This window comes from Strix uralensis, chromosome 3 (genome assembly GCF_047716275.1).
Source record: "Strix uralensis isolate ZFMK-TIS-50842 chromosome 3, bStrUra1, whole genome shotgun sequence".
NCBI classification, from domain to species: Eukaryota; Metazoa; Chordata; class Aves; order Strigiformes; family Strigidae; genus Strix; species Strix uralensis.
Genome location: NC_133974.1, coordinates 104,639,880 through 104,664,669, shown reverse-complemented (window position 1 = coordinate 104,664,669; position 24,790 = coordinate 104,639,880). Strand labels below are relative to the sequence as shown.

General features: G+C 39.8%; 1 protein-coding gene across 1 annotated transcript in view; it reads left to right on the top strand.

The window, feature by feature from the left end:
* Nucleotides 1–2,931: 2,931 nt before the first annotated feature.
* LOC141941652 (spermatogenesis-associated protein 7 homolog) overlaps nt 2,932–24,790 on the top strand; it is a 39,436-nt gene continuing 17,577 nt past the window's right edge. Inside the window, exons 1-4 of the mRNA XM_074864621.1 lie at nt 2,932–2,992; nt 7,668–7,760; nt 10,732–10,779; nt 24,584–24,705. Coding sequence (XP_074720722.1) covers nt 2,932–2,992; nt 7,668–7,760; nt 10,732–10,779; nt 24,584–24,705 — 324 coding nt within the window. The remainder of the gene's footprint in view (nt 2,993–7,667; nt 7,761–10,731; nt 10,780–24,583; nt 24,706–24,790) is intronic.

Sequence of the window (24,790 nt, the reverse complement as noted above, 5' to 3'; positions counted from 1 at the left end):
CCAAAATAAGTTTTTCAACTGGAGAAAGTCTATTTAAATTATAGTTCAAATCCTTGCTGGAACGTTTGCATATGGACAAATCATTTCACTAAGTTAAAGTGAGTTAAAAATGAGCACTGAAGTTTAGTCTCCATGATCAGACTTGCAAATTAAGGTACCAGGTCCTCCTTGATTTTAGTGGGAGTTAGGAACGTGATTGTGTTGAAAACCATACCACTGGACAGGTAGTGACTGAATTCTCCTGGATTTCCTATGAATCTGTGTCAGTCTGACTCCTGTGAACCTAAGTGACTTTTGAAATTGAGATTTTGCCCTTCAGATGTTTAAGGCATACAGTAAAATTTACCCTGAAACTCATCTCAGATTAATTCAGCTGTCAGCAGTGGGACATATCTTCATAATATGGGTGGAATTCCGTGTATTTGAAATCTGTGTTCTTGCAACTTGCCCTTAGTTTGAAATGAGAGGGGGCTTGTTTGCTTACTTTGCTGTGTTGGGCCTGGCTTTTCTAGGTCTGACTTCTGTGATGTTAGCCTATACTATTTTGTAGAGTATCTTTAGAAAATCATTGATGTTGTGCTTTTTTCCCCACTGATTCCCTTGGGCACAAGCAGCACAGTAGCATACTGAGCTGCTCCTTCTTTTGCCTTGAAGATTTATGTTTAGCAGAGATGATTTTTCAGATTGCAAAATATGTGACATTTGCGCAATGCCGTGGCTCATTTTTGTGGCCTGCAGAAAATTTTCCTGTAGATGCTGTTGTAACAGGGAATTTTCTCTCAGAGTATTTGGTCGAAAGGGTCCTACTAATTGGTAGGAATTAAAACAGAAGTAATCTGGTGGGGAAAGTAAACTTGAAAGTGCCAGCCTTTTCATAGAATCATAGAATCATTCAGGTTGGAAAAGACCCTTTGGATCATCGAGTCCAACCATCAGCTCTACTCTACAAAGTTCTCCCCTACACCATATCCCCCAGCATCTCATCTAAACGACCCTTAAACACATCCAGGGATGGTTGACTCCACCACCTCCCTGGGCAGCCTATTCCACTGTCTGACCACTCTTTCTGTGAAAAATTTTTTCCTTATGTCCAGTCTACACCTCCCCTGTTGGAGTTTAAAGCCGTTCCCCCTTGTTCTGTCACTAATTACCTGTGAGAAGAGACCAGCATCAACCTCTCTACAATGTCCTTTCAGGTAGCTGTAGAGAGTGATGAGGTCTCCCCTTAGCCTTCTCCTCCTCAAACTGAACAGTCCCAGCTCCCTCAATCTCTCCTCATAGGATTTGTTCTCCAGGCCCTTCACCAGCTTCGTTGCCCTCCTCTGCACTCGCTCCAGTACCTTGATATCTCTCTTGTATTGAGGTGCCCAAAACTGGACACAATACTCCAGGTGTGGCCTCACCAGTGCAGAGCACAGGGGGACTATCACCTCCCTACTTCTGCTGGTCACACTGTTTCTAGTACAAGCCAGGATGCCGTTGGCTTTCTTGGCCACCTGGACACACTGCCAGCTCATGTTCAGCTGCTTGTCAATTAGAACCCCCAGATCCTTCTCTTCCAGACAGCTCTCCAGCCACACCTCCCCAAGCCTATAGCGATGCAAGGAGTTGTTGTGGCCCAAGTGCAGGAGCTGGCACTTGGCTTTGTTGAAACTCATCCTGTTAATGTTGGCCCACTGATCCAACCTATCCACGTCCCTCTGTAGAGCCTCCCTATACTCGTGCAGATCGACATTCCCGCTTAACTTGGTGTCATCTGCGAATTTACTAATGATACACTCTATGTCCCTATCAAGATCATCAATAAAGACGTTGAACAGAAATGGTCCCAACACCGAGCCCTGAGGAACACCACTTGTGACCAGCCACCAGCTGGATTTAGCTCCATTGACCACCACTCTCTGGGACCGTCCATCCAGCCAGTGCTTGACCCAGCAGACCGTTCGCTCATCCAGGCTATGGGCAGCCAGTTTTTCTATGAGAATCCTACAGGGAACTATGTCGAATGCTTTTCGAAAATCCAGGTAGATAATATCCACAGCTTTTCCCTCGTCCAATAGTTGGGTCATTTTGTCATAGAAGGAGATCAGCTTTGTCAGGCAGGACGTGCCTTTCATAAACCCATGCTGACTAGGCCTGATCCCCTGGTTGTCCATTATATGACTTTTAATGGCACCCGAGATGACCTGCTCCATGACCTTCCCTGGCACCGAGGTCAGACTGACAGGTCTATAGTTTCCTGGATCATCCTTTCTGCCTTTCTTGTAGATGGGTGTCACATTTGCCACCCTCCAGTCCACTGGGACCTCCCCAGTTAGCCATGATTTCAGCTAAATCATGGAAAGCGGCTTGGTGAGCACATCTGCCAACTCTTTCAGCACTCTTGGGTGTAACCCATCCGGTCCCACAGACTTGTGTGCATCCAAGTGGTGTAGCAGGTCTCTGACCACCTCCTCTTCATCTGTGCTGACCTCATTCTGCTTCCCCTCCCCGTCTCCCAGCTCATGAGGCTGGGTGTCCAGGGAACAACCAGTTCCACTGCTAAAGACTGAGGCAAAGTAGGTGTTGAGCACCTCAGCCTTTTCCTCATCCTTAGTTACCATGTTTCCCTCTGCATCCAATAAAGGAGGGAGATTTTCCCTAATCCTTCTTTTGCTGTTAACAAATTTATAGAAACATTTTTTATTATCCTTAACAGCTGTAGTCAAGTTGAGTTCTAGCTGCACTTTGGCTCTCCTAATGTTCTCCCTGCATAACTTCACTACGTCTTTATAGTCTTCATACCTGTATTGGTTGTAGTGTAACATTCTGGCCAGGAGATGACTCTTCTGTAATCCCCATAGGACCTGCAGAAAGATAATCATGTTTCTTAATGCTTCCATAATATGTAACCGATACATTTTCCTTCCCTGTCAAGGGTCCCAGATAGCCATGATGCCTATGTACTCCATGATGGGACCTTTCAGAGGACACTTGAGTCTCAAAAGTAGCCGTAAGTATTCAAATTACTTGAGAGGAGCCTGTGTGCCCTAATTTTAGAATAACAGCATGAATATTATAAGTTTATTAAAAATACATATTTTATTACTGAAACAATATAAAGTAGATAAATGTTTCTAATATCTGCTCTTACAAAAATCTCACCTTCTTAATTCAGGCAAGCAGCTTTCCTGGTCAGGATCTTTGCTGAGCATCTGTAGAAGAATTACTAGAAAGCTGTTCTGCCTGAAGCTTCCCGTCTTGGAAATGCTGTTCCACCATACCTTCTCCAGATCCATATACTTTCAGTCCTTAACTAGATGCTGGCAAACACACCACCACCACGTGCCTTTTTTGTCCTTTTTGTCTTTTGTTTCTCCCTTGACAAAGCCCAGCTGCAGTTGGAGGCATTTCACTCTCTGCACATAGGGAATGCTGCATGTCATGGCCCAGAGGGTATTATCCTACTATCCTCTTCTTCCCATCTTTTCAAAGGAACCCCAAAGGACTGAGAGAAGGACATCTACTGTGTCCCCACCTCAGCAGTCTGTCATACTAGTTGCCTGTATGAAGTGATATATATGTATTTTCTGAAGGGAACAGAAGCACAGACACCTCTGTTAGATGCTCAGAGCAGAAGCTAAAGCTCAATGCCTGCCAGTGCTTTCTGCAGCTGAAAATAGGCAGAAATACTTACCCAGAAGGGGAGCAGCTTGAGATAACTATGCAGCTGAACGTATGGAAGAGGATCTGCAAAACATTAGTCAGCCATTGACTGGGCCACTCTGCTGAGAGATTATCTCATTGGTTAATATAGTATCTGCACTGAAGATAGCCATGGCCAAATGTTGCACCTTGTTAAGCATGAGATGAACACAGAGCAAAGAGGTGGTCCCTCTCCCCTCCAAATTTAGGCTCTAAATACAAGATGAGAAAGTAGACAGATACAAACAGATGCAGGACCGTAACTGTGAACTACTGCTTATGGTACGAGATAGCTCTTTCCTTGCAGTGCTAGATAGATACTTCTATCAGTTTAAAAAAGGCAAAGCATTGCAGAGATGGTTCCCACTTATCGGTAATGTGAAGGGTAGATAAGAATTTAATATTTCTAAGCTTCTGAGGCTTACTGTCACTGAACAGTTTTTATTTGTTGATTATAAGCACACATAGCTTTGTCCACACATTGTGAAATTTCCACTTGTAGGAGTTAGCAGTTAGCAATGGTATAAACTATTTTCAGTATAGCAGCACTGCAGTTATACTAGTCTTTTAAAGAGTAAAATAGCTGATATGTTCTTGCTCCTATAGGAGGCAAAAAGTAGTGGCTTTGAATTAGTAGTCTGGTGAGGAGCAAAGTCACCTCTTGTGTTTTTCAAAAGCATATTTTTGTTTTTCAGCTACATGGAAAAGACATGTTTTATCACTGTCATTGTGTATCAGTCAAACTTTAATACTGCTACGACTGGATTTATGATATGACATTATACCTCTGGACATGATATATTCTCCAGACATGATTTGCAGAAGTAATCTCTTGCAATTCAATCAGTGGAAACTAGGTAAATTAGTCAGCATACAACTACACATTCAGGACTGTAATAAATTACTAGGAAAGTCATTACAAAATAGGAAATAAAAAGAGTCAGTGTTGAGGGAGTTGTCACTGTTCTTTATTGCTTGTTTTTGCATCTGTGTTTCCTGGAGATCTTGCCTTATATATAGAAGCAAGATGTAAATGTCTTGAAAGTACAGCAGTACTCAGAGTTTCGAAAGATTTTCAAAAGAAGACAACTTTCTGTAGGTAGATCTGTGCTCATATATAGAAAATGTTGAAACTCTGCAATGTTGAAAACTTGGATAAAGCAATTTGTTAAATGTTGCACGTAAATGAGATCTATGTAAGACAGCAGAAAATGCACAAGTTTGATTCTGTTCAAACATGGGCTTGAGAACTCTGCCTGTCTTTACAGCACACAAAAGGTCTGTTTCACTTTGACCTGACATGTGTTTGCCCCATCAACAGAGCCTCATAACATACTTAAAATTCCTGGAAAATTTCTATTTAACATTTCCCTCAATTTGAAGCTATTCAAAGATGTAAAACAAAACAAAAGAAAAATCTGTTAAAAAGTGTGAACCTTCCAGTGAGCTTAAATAAGATCACCCTCTCTAGGGGTGGGAAATACTTAGATGAGCACCCGCTAAAACTCCTCGTTTTATTTTTTTTATCCCTAAAATATCTCTTTTGAGAAATTTATGTGTTTTTTTCATGTCCTCTTTTCAGAGAGATTGAGACACAGAAACACAAAATGACTTGCCAAAGTTCAACAGAAAGTCTCTGGCAAAGAAAAGAATTTGCTTTTTTTTTTTCCTTACATAGGAATAACCACAATGCTGCTTATTGCACAATGTTAGCAATTTTCTGGACACAAGATAGAGTTAGATTTTATGAAAGACAAAAAATTAGATTAAAATACTAGTGCCTTGTATATCTTCAGCATTTCAAATTTGAGGCGGTAATTCATTTCGAGAAGAATGTTCTTTTTATAAATGGATTTTCCATCCCTTTTTAATCCTGAGGTATTGTTTGGATTATCACATTGTTCTTCTGTCATGTTGTCTTTTTCACTGCGTATATTGAAATCAGGCTGTCACTGCCAATCAGGGAAAAATTTGGGGCATTTCCCAATACTATTTTCTTTTCCTTCGTGACAAGAGCCTCTAGCTGCTGTGGTTTAAGGCACTGCCATTCCTTGAACTCAGTAGAGCAGCCCCACTTAACACCAGTTAGAGATGGTGCTGGATATTAATGAAGAGCTTGTTCCAGTTGCTTTTGCCAGCAGGAGGTTACAGCACGATTGGCAAAATTCATGAAAAAAAAAAAGTTTTCAAAGTTGTGGAAGTGAACAACTACTGATCTCAAGACATACAAGCTTTGAAACAGAATAGTACTGATTTTAACTATTTGATTTCTTAAGTATGGTACTGACAGCCATAAGTGGCTTCCCCGATTGAAGTTGGTCACATGGTAAAAGTTCATGATTAGAAATTCCATGAGCTTTATATTTGTCTGCTTAAAGTATCAGATTTCATCGTGATACCCGTACTACTCATGCTAAATTTAACTGAGACGAGATAAATGCAGTTTGGTCATCATTTTGCACCAAGTTCTCCATTGCTTTATAGCAAACATAGTCATTATTTCTGTTGATGTCTCTGCACCTCTTTGTGTCATGGTGTAAACACTCTGGCTGTGCCTACGTGTTCAATGAACAATCAGAATGGATGGTCCTGGAGCTGAAGGAACGCCACCTTTTTGCAGCTGGTCATGTTGGGATGTGATGCTGCTCCTGGACAGGCTGTTGAAAGCGGGTCTTCACACCAATGCCCTTCTGGCAGGCTTTTAGTGACTTGCAGGACCCCAGTAGTAAATAATACTAAATGAAGCAACTAATATGGCATTAGATGTTCTGTCCTGCTCTTTCTTATGGTGCCTGTTCAAAAGATGACACAATAAATTGAATGTAGTCAAACTCCTTGGCAGTGAAAAACAGTTTGTAGCACTGTCTCACTTGGTAGGCAAGAGATTTAGACAAGAAAAAGCAACACAGCAAGAAAGCAGCCAAACCAAGGTTAGAAGGATTGATTCCCAGACTCTCAACCCAATATCTCCTACTCTTTCAAAACACAGTAAAAATTTTGAAACTAAGTCATTAACTGAAATTGTACACTGGGGACATGAACGACGAAACAATCATTTACTTCATTGTGTCAGAAAGCCAAATCTGAATAGGTTGGATAGGCTGATCATCTCAGTGTAAGGGCTATTCTGGGTCTGTGGATGGAAGGTCAAAGGCACGTTAGGTTTCTGATCTCCAGTATTCTGTTTATTTTTAAAGGTCATTTGCTAGCAACTTTCTATCTACATATCCTGTCTGATGATTTCAGAAGGAATCCAGAAATAATATTTTTGTCTGGAAACAGGTTGAAAGAAAATGATCTCTCCCAGCCACTCTACCAGGTTAAAATTTAAAATAAGTAAATGCTTATCTGCTTCCTGACTTTTTTTCCTGGGCTAATGAACTTATGTCTCTGTAAAGAATTTGCCTCTGTAGACAAATTCTTTCTAACCTGAGAAGTCTTGTGGGTTAGAGATTCAAAGGAGTGCCATGGACACTCTGTGCGTAACACATTTCTGTTCCACGTTCTGGCTACTTTTCTGGCCCTACGTCTGTCTTTGTGTGTATCCAGTCCATTTTCCTCACTACAGAGTACTAGAGTTAGGCCTGGTGTCACCAAGAGGTAGGATATTCATATGCTGTTTTTACAGTACATTGTCCTACTCTCTAGTATTAAATCTTTCAAAATATGAATGCTTTTTATTATATCAGATATTAAACACTGAGATCCTCTATTATTCTCCAGAAGTCTGTAATATCCAAGGCTCATACATTACTTATTGCAAGCCATAATTCTCAGATATTCAAAAACATGCAAAATGAGAATAATTTACCACTTTTTCATGTTACATTTTGTGTTACCCTTACTTTTTTAAATAAATGAGTGAATATCAACTTGATTTTATTGCAAGCAGGAGAGAATAAATATTAAAATCTTTCCAGAGCTATTTTTGCCTGAGACATTTCTTGCCCTGTTGAATGAACAAAGATTTTTCCCTCTTGCAGCTTTTTCTCCTGGAACTTCCTGCAAGCTCTCCAACCAGTACATCATTCAAGATCACATGGCTGCTCATTACAAGAAACTGATGTCTGCCAAAGGTATATACAGTCTTTAATGACAACAATATCTATGTAGCTGAAAGATTAAATCATAGTCAAGGGTATGCTGGATGCCCTTAGTTTTGACTGGCTGCTGAATTTCTTCCCTTTTCTTTCCTCCCTTTCCCTGTCACTAACTCAGCAGGTGTAGGAGAATTTAAAAGTGAGGCATAACATGGTGTGCCCTAAAAGAGGAGATATGTAGAACACTTGATCGGAACTGTAACCTTGTCTTAGGAGAAGCAATCCTAACTGTTGAGAGGCGTAACTGTCTACATAGTCAAACTGTTCCACAAAATGACAAGTTCATGTTAGGAAGGGAAATACTATTCAATTCCCCTGTGTTATTTTAATAATGGTTTCTGTTTAGATGTGTATGGCAGTTGGCTAAAAGGAAAGGTAAAATGAGAACTAGGGCAGGTATTTGTTTAATTGGGAGAAACCACTGGAGAGTAACAGTGAGGTTACAGCTTTGATGTTTAGAAAGCTACAGTATCGGAACTAAATAACCTAGAGGGAAGTCCATTAGCATGCAGTCATGCTTGAGAGCACTCTTCAAATACTCTCCCTCCTGTAAAAAGCTGCAAACTGCTAGAAAGATAATTTGGAATAAAAATGTCCTCCATCAGTTGTCTGGAGCTGTGTGAACTTTCTGGTGCTTCAGGTGCAGATGAAAACTGGAGTTGAATGGTCATAGCCATAGTTAGGTTACTGCCAGACTTCCAGTCCTTGGGCTCCCAAGGCTTTCTACCCAAACAATTCACTGGTAACATGCAGTGAGCTTTATAATAACACACAGCTGTTGAAAAATAGTTGAGATTTCTGCTGCATTTTTTGCCCAGAGACCAATGCTTTCATCAATTTGCAGTGCCAAGGGCTTCATCTTAAACTACCTAGCTCAAATGTAGCACATCTTTTTATGATGATATCAGAACCACTATTTAAAAGTTTAATGACCTCCACTGTGCTATGGTTCACGACCATCCCACTCATACTGGGAGCTGGAGGCTGGCTTGCTGCTGCATACTTTTGTCCTTAAGTGACTTTTGCTTTTGCATGGCTAATGTCACAGAAACAGTGAACTCTAAGGACTTTAGAATTCACTGCCTAGTGCATTGCTCATAAATATACAGAAGCATCAGGACCAATTAAGAGCAGCAAAGACTGCCATATATAATTGAAATTTGTTTTATTCTCAGCTGGTGAAGCCTAAATGAGGGAGCAAAGATCAAAAAATAAAAGGAAGAAAACAAAGGTGTTTTGCAGTCCTCTTGTCTATTACATTCTTAAAGCTTAGAAGAAAATACACAGAAGATATTCTTGGCATAAAAGGAGCCGAATGCTTTGTTCCCAAGCAGGTTTCAATTTTCTTTTTTTTCAAATGTCAGTCCTTCTTATCTGTAGCAGAATTCAGTCAAGCTGGAAAGACCTTCTCACAGTAGTTACTAATCAAAATTTCCAGTGGCTAAAATTTATAATTCTTAGGTGTTTCACCATCTGAAGTTACAGTTCTCAAAAGTCAGATTTGGAGCGTACTAGAGCAGGAATCTTTAATATTAAAACACTTATTTTACTTATTATAGTGCCTCATCATTTCTACAAGTTTTCCTTGTAGATCTAAACTTTTGCATGCATATCAAAAACTGCAGTATTTCAGGATATCAAGGGTCTCTTCTGTATATACCTTGATACTCTGAAGTGCTGACTTGCCACATGTTCTGTACATCCTTAGAGAAGCTGATAGAATTTTGTGCCTCTGAAAAATCTAGTCAGGGTTGTCTAAAGGCCTTCTCCAGTATCCTTCTAAATATTCTCCAATCTTTTTGAAATACAGCTGCTTTTTTAAATACAACCTATTTGGCCTCACTCCAGACAGTAGCTAGCCCTGCATGTCTGAAACTTCGTTTGGAGCACTTGTACAAACTCCAATTTGTTGTGACATTTGGCAGTAATCACAGAAGCATCTTGGATGGAAATGGAGTCAGTGTCCTTCAAATGAAAATGGAATATTGAACTTCTCCGAGGTGATTGCTTTTCCCTCCACATAAAAATAGTATTTCCCCATTTACCTCAGTTATATCCAGGTATATACAATCAGACATACACTTCCATTAACATCTACACAATCCCCTGTATGGACCCATGACTTAATGAAGACTGTGCAGCAGTAGAGTGACAGTTCCTTGAAGCTCACTTGATTTAACCTTTTACAATGAAAACAAATGACCAAAATACAGAAAATTCTGTGTATGAAACTGCCTATGTAATTGTATGATCAAATAACCCCTATTGCTAGAAAGATGATGAAGAACTGATGACCTTGAGCCTAGGGACAACTTGAATCTCACTCTTAGAGCATTACTTGGTTATTTACCCTGGCTGATAGCAGCTGTACTACTCATCCCTGAAGTAGAAACTTTCTGGATAGCAGTAGATGCCAATACAAAATTAGTACACCTTATCTTAAATAGTAAACTAAAATGAAGGTTAATAAATGTAGCTGTACTGGCTCTTATTTCTATACTTAAGTAGAGATGGGCGAAAGCCACAAAATTCAGACCCAGGCTTGATACTGAACCAACAGCAGCACTGCTGAGGCACTTATCTTATACTTTTACCCAGATAAAGACAAGGGATCAAATCCTCAGTTGGTGTAATTGCAGTGGGTGTTATACCTGGTGTGACTCAACTAACTTCACTACATTTAAGCTATGCTAGCTTTGGAGAGCTGACCATTTGCAAAGATAATAGGAAATAAGAAGAAAATAGTATATATCACTAGAGAAACAATGGGATTTGGTGGTTTGTAGATCTGCATTATTAATAATGCTAATATTATGCAGACTGATACCACATTCCCACAGGGAATTCAACACCTTAGGATGATCAGTTTCATCTCTATTCATTTTGATATGATTATTTGTGGTATTAGTGGATATTATTGGACTGAACCTTCATTTTCTTAATACAGCTGCTGTTGATTCATCTGCACCAAAGAGTTTGCATACCAGTGTTAAATGTGAGTAGTTTTGTTTTGTTTTGTCTTGGTTTGGTTTGGTTTGGTTTGGTTTGGTTTGGTTTGGTTTGAAAATAGGTCTGACTCCATTTGTTTGATTTGGAAATACTTGTCTTCTTTTATGATGAAGGTGTTCTGAAGAGGCATATACATGCCAAAAATGTGCATCACTGTGGTTAATAGTATCTAGTATCTAATATATAATCTAATATCTAACTTAATAGCTGTGTCTAGCATTTGGTTCATGTTTGCACAGATACATGGTATCTTGCAGACCGTGGGACTCATACACATACTTCAAGCAACATGGTTGTTGGAGGCATAAATTGCTTTAGTTTTCCAGACTAAACTCAGATCACCATCCCTTTGAATTCCTTGCTAATCTACACCGTATTTTTCATTTCCTTAACTGCTTCGTGTATCTCTGGGCATCAGGCATACTACAGTTAAAACAGGTTTTGAGGCATGAATGGGGTTTGGTAAGCGAACATTGCACTGCACCTTAACGCCACCTCTTGGCTGAAACCCGCAGTCCCCAGTGTGTAGGCAGAGTCTCTCCTGCCCTTCCTTTTCTGAAAGGAAGATTGATGAAAAACAATACCTTCATCCCTTTCCCTGGAAACAGAGAATTCACTTTGGAATATGTTTAGTTTCCTTCATTCACCAGGTTGTGAGTTTAGTTTCCTTCATTCACCAGGCTGCTTCTCTGTTTGATAGTTACGGACAAGGAAGCACAATCCCTTTCTACCCAGAAACCCCCCATTTTAAAATTAAATTTAAAAAGATGGTAAAAAGAAAGCTTTTATTTTTCCACAGTGCATGGATAGTTGGAACCGTGTATCAAAGATCTACAGTAGGCTATTGCTCTGATCAGGGTATAACGGACTTGGAAGCAAAGATAGCTCAAAGGCAATGGTGGGATGCAAGATATACAAAAGCCAAGAAGGCAAACATAACTCTTGCCTGTAAAGATTCAGAAAAAGATGTATCATATGAGATCTTCAGTACAGAAGAGCGAGAGAACAAGTTCAGGATCATAACACATCACAATCAATATTCCCTTCTCTTTGTTTTTTAACTCCTCATGCTTAGCACTATGTTTTTCTTTTTCCAGTGCTTTTATATAATAATTTTAAAATTAGTATCTTTGATAAATCACTTTATGAAGACAATGCTGTAGTAACAGAAAGAAGTGCCACAGAAAGCTTTCTGAAAATGTTAGTTTGACAGAGAGGTGATCCTGGCATAGAAGTACATGAGTAGAATCTCACCTACTTGAGAAGATCAAGAGGACACAGAAGTTGTTCAGCTATCTGTGTTAGCTACAATAGCAAGTTTTCCTAGATGATGTATCAGAGGGAAACATTATCTGTGTTTCTTATAATGCTTTCTTAGGAGGGTATTCATCTTACACAGCTAAGCAGGATTGTACTGTTGGGTGGAGCTGCTGTTAATTTAGAAGCCCACATTGAGTACAAGGCTCCTGGTGCACACAGAAGCCATAACATGAGATTCTCAGTCAGAGAAAGTGAGGACCCAATATCATTTTTGTCAGTAGACCACTGAGGAAATGCAAAGCACCTTTGTAGTTTAATATTTATCTTCACTAATAGATACTATGTACCAGCTAAGTCCTTTTTCTGACAGGTTAGCTCCAGAAATGTCTGTCTTGGCAAAAGAAGTTTTATCCCTCAATGGATAAAACTCAAAATTTATAAGTCATGATGAAAAGGTGCATCAGAACTTATGTCTTCAGAAGTGTTAAGTAGGGCAGTAGCAGAATGGAGGTACAGTTGCTGCTAATGGGTTGATGTGCAAATAATTTGAGCAGTATAAAATGACTTTATGCCTACAAAAATAGGCTTCTGTTTATCATTTGTATATTCAAAGACACAAAATAAATGAAGGCTGTTTTGCCAGCCTACTAGAATAATAGGGCAAAACTAATTTTCTTCTTAGTACAAGATTACAGCATTTTCTTCTTTTCATGTAAAATTTTCTCCCACAACAATCTCCCACTATTGCTATTACTAGTTACTAAATGTGGTGTGCTTTTAAAACCTTGAAATTTATCAGAGCTTGACAGATACACATTCTGATGCAGTATAATTTCTTACCTGTTCTCAGTCCATACACTCAGATAGGTATAGCCTCGTTTTCCAAATGTATGATCTGTGTTGGATATCACGTGTTTCAATGGTAGGTTGCAAGAAGAAAATTCAGGTCACTCGGTGGTGATGCAGACATATACAAACCTGTTAAAGAGAAAAACTCAAACAGCTACAAAGATCAGCTCTGAAAAGACAGAAGAAAATACAGTGTGCAATACTTTATTTCATTTTAAGAATAAATGCACTGCAGATAAAACACTGTAAGTAATTAGCTTTTTTGACAATCTGAAAATGCACCATTTCACAAACTGTCTGTACTGTTGCACTTCAGATTAAGAACTGTATAGGCAAAGTGGGAGACGTGCAATGTATACAACTTTCTTCTGAATGTCTTCAGGAATATCTTGGATTTTCAGTTCTAGTGTTTAGAAGGGCACTGTTTTAAATTTGGTGCTTCATTGGGCTTTTTGCTGGTTTAGATATATTTCATGAAGATACCAATATTGCAGTTGGGTTGTGTCACTGAATTAGCTGGGTTTCCTATAAAAAGAATATTTTAATGACCTTTAAATATGGTTTATAAAGCATTACAAGTGCCAGCTTTCATCCGTTTGTGAGAATAGAATAGAATAGAATAGAATAGAATAGAATAGAATAGAATAGAATAGAATAGAATAGAATAGAATAGAATAGAATAGAATAGAATAGAATAGAATAGAATAGAATAGAACTGAACTATTTCAGTTGGAAGGGACCTACAACAATCATCTAGTCTAACTGCCTGACCAATTCAGGGCTGGCCAAGTTAAGAGCATTGCCCAAATGCCTCTTAAATACTGACAAGCTTGGGGCATCAGCCACCTCCCTAGGACACCTGTGCCAGTGTTTGACCACCCTCTCAGTAAAGAAATGCTTCCTAATGTCCAGTCTAAACCTCCCTGGCCCAGCTTTGAACCATTCCCACACATCCTCTCACTGGATCCCAGGGTGAAATAATAGTTGCGTCTTTTTACTGTCAGAGTAACATCTGAAATGCTGTTTGAATTGCACAAACTTATGACAAAAGTTAGGGAGAAACAGCTAACACTAAGCCTCCTGAGCAGTCCTTTCTCTCCAACAAGGAGCTGGCTTTGTTGTAGCAGTAAGACTGCATCTCTGGTGTTCTCATACTAAGAATTATGATCCATTTTTCAGCTCTCATCAAAGGATGGAAACATGTATCTGTCCCCTGCCTTAAAACTAGATATATTAGCTGGAGATGCATCAGAGATCAAGAATATGGAAGATATATTTCATCATCATAAGTGTTCTTCTGGAGATAAAATTAAGCAGAGATGTTTTAAAAGTCATGAGAGCAGTATTACTTATGAAACTACTGTGAAAACAGTGATTCCTTGGCCATTCCAGTGTGGAAAATGTCTGACTAAGAGGATATTTACATTTCTTATTCTAAGCAGAAGCCACATTTGCTAGAAAGAGCATCTAACGAGTATGGAAAGGACATAAGATGTGCTGCTGAACACGCCAGTGACCAGGTTTCAGAAGAGTGTCTTAACAATCAAATAGAAGAATTTCTGTTCCAATAGAAATGTGAAAGTTCCAGGGGAAAAAAAAAAATCCATTATGATTTCAAAAAAAGGAGAAAATTCAAAATAATTTTGTTTGAAGTCAGATACCTTATTTATTTATTTATACAGCCTTGAGCCTGAGACTTAAACATACCAGTGGCACCCAGTAAGTCTTCCAAATTTCTTAGTTATTAGGGATTAATAATTAACAATTAATTAAGAATAAGGAGCTGAATTACATTCTTAGACCTTGGAAACATAAGACGGTGTTCCCATGGCCAGCTCTAGAAGTCTCTTCCAACCATTATTTCCATGATACTATGATGCTCTGCCCCAGATTCACAGAGCCCAAGTTTGAGTCAGATCTCCTGAGACTGATCAGCTCAGTAAGAGGAGCAGAAACCTTGGCTGATGTGAATATGAAGCTGTCCCAGAAGAGCTGGCAGGAAACTAGGAAAAACTTAACACTCATGAAAGATTAATCAAAACCAGCCTTAAACAGGGGAATCCATAAAGGTAAGCTACACTTCATACAGGAAGATGAGCCACCCAAATCGTTAGTTGGCCCTGCAGTTCTGAAAATCCCTTACTAAATTTCAGCTCTTTGGCTCCATCACAGACTCAGTCCACCACTCCAGGGAAGCGTGGTGGTCCAGGGCACCCTGCCCTCATTCCCTTCCTATTCTCCCATTCCAGGAATGAGATCGACTCCACCAAGGCCTCCTCTCATGTATTGTTATTCTCCTAGTTTTGCAGTATCTGCTCTGCTTCCATTAGCAGTCCAGCAAAATAAGCACACCAGCATGGTGAAGCTGTGGTAGGAAGTGGCCAGGTGCGTCAGGCTCATTCTGCTCAAGTTAACGAAGCTCCTGAATGAAGACCTAAAGTAAATCTGGCTCTCTGGGCACACCTTTAGGTCTCCATGATCTTGGTCTTAAGACAAAGCAATTCCTTCTCCTCTCTGTTGAGCTATGATTTGATTACCAAGCCAAGGTCAACCGCTTACGATGGCAAGATGAGCTATTCTGACAATCGCGTGTTCTGCACAATCCCCTTGCTCTTTTAGGAGTACAGTACATACATTTACCCAAAAGGAATTACAAGTAATATTATACTACCTGTAATATTATATGTAAGTACATGAGACCATGTGACTGTTTCTTGTTCGCCTTTTACGGAGTGGTGATCATATAATTACTCCACGTGTTGTGACTCATTTTTATAATATGAAACCCAAATGCACATACAAGTGTGTGCAGAAACACATAGTTTAGTAATTGAAAAAAGGAATAGTAGCTTTCTTTAAGAGGAATTTTATTTTTCTCTGTACCAGCAGAGTACTTAAGTGCTTAGATATGGCACATAGTGGTCTTTTTATAATCTGTGTTTTTCACTTTCTAATTCTCTGCATGAGACAGACATTAGTCAAAATAATAATTTCCATTCAGGTTTTAACCAGTTTCAAATGAAGTTGCTTTGTGACTTTCAAGACCATAACACCTGTGAAAAAGAACAAGTTGTTTCTCCAGACAGTGCAAAGACATACAGAATTGCAGCATTTTATCTACAGCTTGTGTGAATAATCTATACAGTCAATTATATAAACATAATTTTATCCTTACAGATATAGGATCTTAGTTGTCACTAATCTTAGGCAATTGAATAGATCATTTAGCAATCAGTGGAAATTAATGTGTTTATATATGCAAACATCAATTTTCTATCATTGCAAGTTTATGGAGCATTAGTGAGATGGTTTTTAATAATAAATTTTGCAGTCTGTAAAAAATAAATGTGTATATGACCGTTACAAGGGAGCTGCAGTGAAGGGAATATCAAATGTATGACTACACTGCATCATTCAGCTATCAATGATTAAACAACTAGTCTGGTTCATAAATTCTTTTTCTCACACTTTGAATTCTACGCTATGCTAGCAGCTCCATTTAGGATCTGAGTTCCTTTATGGTAGCCACTGCACAGTTTAAAGATCATCTCCTGGGGATATCCACCCAAAATGATGTGCCAGCTAGAACAGAGTAAATGTGTGCTATCATCCTCTTCAGGGAAGAAATTAAGACACCAGAGATTAATTAACATACCTGTGATCACACTGGAGCCTGTTGTAGAGCTGGGAATTAAATGATAGTTTTCTAAGTCCTATCACAGTGCTTTAATCACAAAACCATCCTTCCCATCAATTTCAGAGCCAATGCTGTTGAAAGGAGTATTCATAAAAGGGGAGGAAGAAGGTAGTGGGAGCTACTGGAGGATGCAGAGAGCAGGAGTCTTGTCATAACAATTGTGCACTGACTGTTTTAACTTTGCATTCCTACTCCGCTGCCAAAGGAGAAAACAACATATGTCAGCCATCAATCAGTACTTTAAACAGGGATGAAGCATCTTGACATTTCTCTTGTATTCCAACTTCTGGAATTCCTTTCCTCCTTGAATACCTTCGTGCAGTATCAGTGTAAAAAAAAGTGCCGTTATCCCTCTAGAGGCTTGTGCGTTCCTGTCAGTGATCTGCAGACAGATGTTATGACTTCTATTTCTGGTCTTACCAACAATATCTTTTCACCACAAAATATAGAATCAGTTCAAATAACAAGTGACTTAGCTGTAGGAAATTTTGTTTGCCAGTAATAGAAATTCTAGAAAAAGTTTTTGATTGCTCCTTGGCATAAAGGAGAGTTGACAACTGAGCATCCCTCCACCTGCTGTCTCTCAGCTTCAGGTAAGACACAAAAATCTGTAGCTTGGCTAAAGAGGTTTGACCAATTTTTAGTAATTTTTAGAATCTTAAAAAAAATCGAAAGCACTAATGCTGGATATATTCTTCTGTTGGACCACCTTTTCACAGTATAAATTACCTTTGTAAATCTGTACTGACACAAGGAAGGGAGGAAGGTCTGGCCTTTTGTATCAGAAATGTGCTGAGACATGCTTTAGATGAGAAACAGGCTGCAAGAATGGGAGATGCTCTAAGTGTCAGAGTTTGCTCTTACTTGCTTATGCAGGAAGTTGTGAGTACTTAGAGGTTAAGAACAGGTGGTAGTTACCGGGCTGTGAACCTCACCATTGGAATATATCTTATTTATACTCACTAAAATAGACTACTTCCCCTACATAAGTAAAACAAATGTTAAATTTGGTCTTTGCTCAAATAAGAGAAGAGAATGTGTTCTTTCTTTATTTTGATGCGCTCTATGAAGGAATTGTGTCAAGTGCTGTCAGCTCCACTGATGTCCATTAATTTGTTAGTAAGGCAGAACCAGTCACAGCAGATGTGGGTTACAGTCAAAGATTTCAAGCAGTTCAATATTGCTGGACTGAGTGGCTTATTACAGAGAGCTTATTCCTTCTCGCCTTCCTCCTGAAGAAATTTCTGTTAATGTCAGCGTGAGCACCCACATGTGCAGAATTTAGCATGGGATTAAAAAACAACATGGCAAACAACAACAGACAGTGTCGCTCAGCAATGTTTCCTGAGCATATCTGACATTTCACAGACTTTTCTTTCCCTATAAAATTGCTGCTATCCCCTCACTTGATAGTGTTGTGGCATTTCAATACTGTTGAAAACCAATAATGCTGAACCAGAGCTTAGGGCTTAAAAAACACCCATGTGCTCTAGATTAATGTGCCAACATAGGCTTTTCATAATGATGGCTAGCATGGCAAAGAGCATCTGAAATCAAATCTAAGCACTTGAGCCTCACTTGCCACTGGTTTCTGCTGAAGGAATGGTCTTGTTTGCTCTGAAATGCCAAAACAAGCAGTCCCCACAGCAGACAAACTATCACCAGTGCAGACTGTGGTATTTGGCCCATAGATGCAAACATTGTGAGTAACTGTCCTCGTATCCCTTTGTATTGCACTGGCCAAAACTCTGCGATTACATCAGTTAACAATGGCAGCAAAAATTGAGAAAAAATGAAATTTCACAGAAGATGATAGGTGATCCATGATTACTGACACGTATCTCAGAATTCCATAGACACAGCAAGAATAAACTGCTGCAGTTACATACCTGTTTTTTCTGTAAGTCTTCTCTCCATTCACTGCTGTTTTACAGAGTTGGGGGGAAAGGGTTTAGATGTCCAAACCTTATTTATTTACATCCCACTTCTCACTAAACTGTTTCAAAGGCTGACTTACCTTGCTATGAGGAACATATGCCTTTCTTTTAGGATTAATTTGTCCAGTCTTGGTAAATCTTTGTTTGACAAACTGTATTGTTTATTTTCTCTTCTTCTGTAGGTGCTTGTAAACTAGAATAAAGTTACTTCTTAACCATCCTTTTGAGTAACTAAGTACATTTAGCTCCTTAAATCTGTCACCATGAAGAGTGTTTTCCAGACTTCATCGTTCCTATGGATCTTCTCTACATCCCACCCAATTTATAAATGCTTCTTGAGTAGCAAAGTTTTAGAGCAGGATATATAATTCCAGCAGCAACCATCCATCTGTCAAAGGCAACTGCAGTAAAGGCTCACTATACTTACACTTGAGATTTCCACTCTTTATAGGCAGTGATATTACACTAGTTTTGGCTACACTGTCGCTGTGAGAAATTACAGGCAGCTGTTTGTCTAGGAGAAGGTATGAAGGTTTTTCAGCAACACTGATTCCCCGATAAGACTCACCTTTAAGTAAGAGTCTGCATTTTCTGAACAGAGATGTTCTGTTACCCATGCTGAAAAGTATACTGCTTGACTACATCTGCTTGCCTACCTCTACCTTGTCGAGCAATGCAGATCACTTTGTTACAGTAAACCACTGCTTTATTATTCACAAGTTCCCCGGCTGTAGTTGGTCAAGCTTTAGGAGGAAAGATTTTATGTTTTCTTTCAGATAACTGAAAGAAATAAGTTAATAACACAATATCAAAAATGATCCTTGCATTAGAAACACCTGCCTTGCAAGGAGTCCTCACTTCTAATTACATTTTCAGATCTGCCAGTTAGCCATTTTGTAAACACATGTAATTTTGTAGTGTTCTAATTTCTTGGTCAAAATGTCATGCAGAACAAAGCCAGGGAGCTTACAGAAGTCTTTTAAACCAACACCTTTATCTCACTCAACCACAATCAGAATGTCTCTTTTTTTCTTATCAAGTTATCATGGTGATTTTTTTTAAAACCTTTTTGACTGGTGTTGCTCACATTATTTACTTTATCTGTGTCTTGTAACAGCCATTCAGTTGTTATGCTCAGGACTGATATCATCCTGGAGTTCATTTACCACTTTTGCTCTTCTTTTTTCCCTGCAGTCCTTTGAAACTTCCTTGTTGTTTCAAAACTCACCAGGAGTTAAACATCAGCCAACTCTCTTAAAACACTTGGTAGGAATTAAACCAGAACTCCCACTCTGAGCCAAAACTGAAGGCATGAGCCAAGGTGTGGATTCTATTTCTAACTATAATCACTGAGTTTTATAACATCTGGTAAACAACTTAGGGGAAGCCTGTTCCGGCTTTATATCCCGTGTTCATACTTGGGCCATAATGTTCTTTCTTAGACCTGAAAATAACCTTCTGCTTTAGGAGGCAGCTGTGGAATCAGGCTAAGGTGTTTGCCAGCTCTTCTTACTATTTAAGATAAAGATAAATAGAACTGAAAGGCACTAGATTTTTAAATAAAAATTTTTTAAAAAATGGTTCCGTTTGTTTCATTCTGATTGACCAGTCTTACCAGCTGAACTGCTCCTACTATGTCGAGTAAGTTTGTGTCCACTCATTGTACATGGGCCTTTCACATAGCAGCAAAGGAGAGACAAGATGTTTTATTAACTGGCAAGTAACAAGAACTGCCAGGAGAACAGAGTGGGGGCTATAGTATCTGAATCTTCCTGTGTTGTTAAAAGGACCAGATTTCAACTAAATCTCTTTTATTTTGTGTACTTTTGTCACACTGACAAGTACCAGACACCAGTACAAGTATCAGTGAACTTGTACAATAGCACTGATAAATTAACACCTGCCACAGTAGGAAGGATGATAAATTAGAAAATAAATGAGCTTAACACAAAGGTTGTTGAATACATTTGCCTAAATAACTGCAGACTGGCCATACCACATGTTTCTATTCCCTGGGAAGCAGCAAAAAGGCAGTCAAGAGATATTGGCTGTTGCAGGAATAAAAATAGTCATGTCCTGGGAGGATTCATGTGACACACTGAATCATGATATGCTTCTATAGGTGAAACCTTGCTCCCTGCCCACCCCCCTCCAGTAATTATTCCCAGTTATGGTTTTAACCATGAAATACAGCTGGTTCTTAAACACTTCAGCTAGGACATGAGATCAGAAGGCAAGGGATGTCTAATTTTTTCATTTTCCAAAAGAAAAAGAAAAATCCCCAAACACCTATCATTTGGGACAGAAAGTTTGTGTGTTATTTTCCTTCTTGTTCTTGGTCATTGCTAGTTGTTATTAGAAAATATTTGGAGAAAGGCAGAATGGTCAGGTGATCCTTTTCTCCCTGTGTAGCTCTTGCCAATGAGCAGTCCATGTGGCTGGGCCAAGCTGCTCAGTGTGGCATGGTCACAGCTCACTTTCAAACAGATCTGTAAGGAACACATGTGAAAGCCAACATGCCCTGAAAACCTAAGAATGACTTCCACTCTTAGCCGCTTCATTCATACATGTGGGTAGCATACCAGGTCACCATGGGCAAGGTCATTTTAGGAAGGAAAGTGGCTTAGAAAGGAAGCAGCTTGAAGCACTACTGGCAGCTGATGGGCCCTGGGAGTAGGCAAGACTCAGCAGCCCTGGAATCATGAGAAGGTGCATAGGGAAAAATGTGAATGAGAAAGAATAGCAGTGAGAAAAGAGAAACCAGAGAGAACAGGGCTAGAAGATGGTGAGGCATGTAAACCCCTTAGCAGACATGTCAGCAAACCAGGATGTGCTGCAGGACCCCTCAGTCTGCCTCACATGGCTGAGGCACATACAAAACCCGACAGTCTGGGCAATGAGACCTGGCATCTATTAGGAGAGGGAAAGGAGAGTTGCTATGAGACATTCTGGCCCAGGAACTTTTGCTAACTACTCAAAACATAAAGCTATAATACAGTGGAATAGTACTTATTTGAATAGGCTTAATGCCACATGACATGTTTATAACCCATATTTATAGTAAAAATATCAGTGAAATACTAGACAAAATCTGTTTTAAACCTGTGGCTCTTTGACCTGAAACATTTTATTTTCTTGTCCTTGGCAAGGCTTGGTGAAGGCTCAGCCGTGACTTGGGTAGACAGTTGTTGTCCTGCCTCACCTGCACACAGACAGACGGCACATGCAGAAGAGCAGAGAGGCACAAATGTCACTTCTTCCCAAGGCCTCACAAGTCATTGGCACTGCCATGAAAGCAGCCAGGCATCCTGACTGGTGGTACTGTTGCACAGACACTACAGCAAGCTGCCTTGTCTGTTGTTTTTCATAGGACTGCAGAATGCAAAGTCTTTAATCAGAATTGGGGGGTACTTTGATTAGGCACTGTACAAACCTAGATAAAAGGCAATGGTATTAATCTCTGTATGAATGCGATTGAGCAAGTACATTTTGTTATTTGTTCCAGTGAGTTGTATAATCCTGCTTCTCAGTCATCCAAATAGGATTTAGCATTGTCAACATGTTTTTCTTAATAGGATGATGCTATGAACTCATGTCCATGCAAGACTGGAAAGCCAGATTACATGCCTCGGGAGACTATATTACAGATTTAGCTGTTAGCGAAATCTGTTTTTTTCAATGACCAGGCCACAGCCTTGAGGCCATCTTACAGGGGAGTTGTCAAGAGATGGCGTGCCCTATACAAGAGCCATCACAAACTTTGGAGGAGCCAACCATTTAGTGCAGTATCTAGGTGGGGATTTAAAAAAAAAAAAAAAAAAAGTCTCAGCTATTCCTTTTCCGAAAGAAATATTACTTTAAGACTAACTAAACCCCTGTAACCCTTCTGCTAACTCAGAAATGTGTAATACTAAATTCAGGTTGATGCATCTCCCCCTCCAAAAGAAAATCTCCAGTAAGTGCTGCTTTGCCAGGTTTCAAGCATTATTCTGTCATATTACTGGTGAGACATGCTGCAATTACACCACTTTGGAGGAGGACTTGCTTCTTATTAGAATAAAAATTGCAGCATATTGTGAGCTTGAGTTCTAGTACATTGCCACAATAGCAGTGTAAGAGGGCCCTAGGCTAATCATGAACCAGTCGTGCATTTTGTCAGGAATAAGTCAGTATTAACCAAAGCAACATCACACTGCCAGATGTCACCTTTCAGCAGCCCACCTGAAGCCTTGCTAGCCCTCTAGAATTACCTGCAGCTGCACCCAGAGGGGAAGGAGCAGAGCACATCTCTCTGCTGGCCTGTCTGGCTGTACTGGCACGTGCTACCATGTGCCAGAGCTCCATAGGGCAAGGAAATTCTGACAGAGCTACATTTTCAATCCAAAATAGCCATATGCAGCTTGCAAGACCTCAGTGGATCTGACTTTACCAACATTTGTGTTTGAATCCTTAGTTTCAGCTTGAACTGCTGGGGCTAATATTTTTTATACACCATCTACAAAGAGAAAGGTGATGTTCACATCACAATTCATATCCCTATCACAATGCATATCCCTTTTCTCAGAGCTATGCTTGGAAGGAACACGGCAGGTAGAAGAATGTTGGTCATGCATCATTCTTGTTTGCATTGCTAAAAGCAAGGTTCTGACAAAAGTTGGTGAATTGTGAGAGGCTTTGCATTACCCGTGAATATGCCCCTGTGGGCCTCTCTGGTCCTGGGTAACTCATATCCCCTTCTTATCCCTATGTATTAATATTATTTTATAATATTTCATATATAATATATAAAAATATATCATATTATATATGGCAATAATGCTTATTATGAGAATAATTATTCTTACTACTACTCTCACTAGCATATTTTCAGTAAGATCAGAAGATCCAAAGTCTGTTTCTGTTCTTTTTGGATGTGAGGTGCTAGCAGAAGCATTGCCCTCCTCTTTTCAGCCTGAGTTAGGCCAATGGCATCCTGGCTTGCATCAGAAATAGCGTGGCCAGCAGGGACAGGGAAGTGATCTTACCCCTGTACTCGGCACTGGTGAGGCTGCACCTCGATTACTGTGTTCAGTTTTGGGCCCCTCACTACAAAAAGGACATTGAATTACTCGAGCGTGTCCAGAGAAGGGCAACAAAGCTGGTGCAGGGTCTGGAGCACATGTTGTACGAGGAGCGGCTGAGGGAACTGGGGCTGTTTAGTCTGGAGAAGAGGAGGCTGAGGGGAGACCTCATCGCCCTCTACAGCTACCTGAAAGGAGGTTGCAGAAAGCTGGGGATGAGTCTCTTTAACCAAGTAACAAGTGATAGGACAAGAGGTAATGGCCTCAAGTTGTGCCAGGGAAGGTTTAGACTGGATATTAGGAAGTATTTCTTTACAGAACGGGTTGTTAGGCATTGGAATGGGCTGCCCAGGGAGGTGGTGGAGTCCCCATCCCTGGAGGTGTTCAAGAGTCGGGCTGACATAGCGCTGAGAGATATGGTGTAGTTGGGATCTGTCAGTGCTAGGTGAATGGTTGGACTGGATGATCTTCAAGGTCCCTTCCAACCTAGATGATTCTGTGATTCTGTGATTCTGTAATACAGAAAGCACACCTTCTTGGCATTACAGTCTGCACAGACCACAGTGGCAGCCTGACTTTGGTCACTCAACTATTAGCACACAGACTTACATCCTTACTAGATTGCCTCAGCTTTTCTTCTGTTTTGACCTGCCTCAGCTCCTGTCTAGGGTAGAGGAAAGGGCACGCAGAAGGTGGAAACAAAATGTTGCCATACTCTCTTATCCCACCAGTAGCTCATTACTTACTCTATGAGTGATATAATGGAGTCCTTGCTTGCATTTATTTCAAATTCAGATGTGTGCTAAGCATGGAAGCATCAAGTGCCAACTGTAAAAAGCAGAGTGATTGTCTTCTCTATCTGCTACTTCATATTAAGAGGAGAAGACAGAATAGTCTAGTGGCAAAAAGAAGAATGTGGAGTAATACTCTATGACTTGACCACTGATTAAACTGGAAAGCGTTGTGTTTACATATTTACATGTACAGACAAGGATCAGCAGAAAAGAGACAGACTAATTCAAGACCTTGAGAAATATAAGAAGGATCTTATACATGATCTTCCTGCCTCACCATTCAACTCCAGAAGCATTTCTCCAAGCCAGCAGAAGGTATGTCACACAGGTAGTACTGAGTCATATGAAAGGGACCAGTTTCCCCTTAAGTTAGGTGTACTCTGAAGTGCTGGGGAGTGCC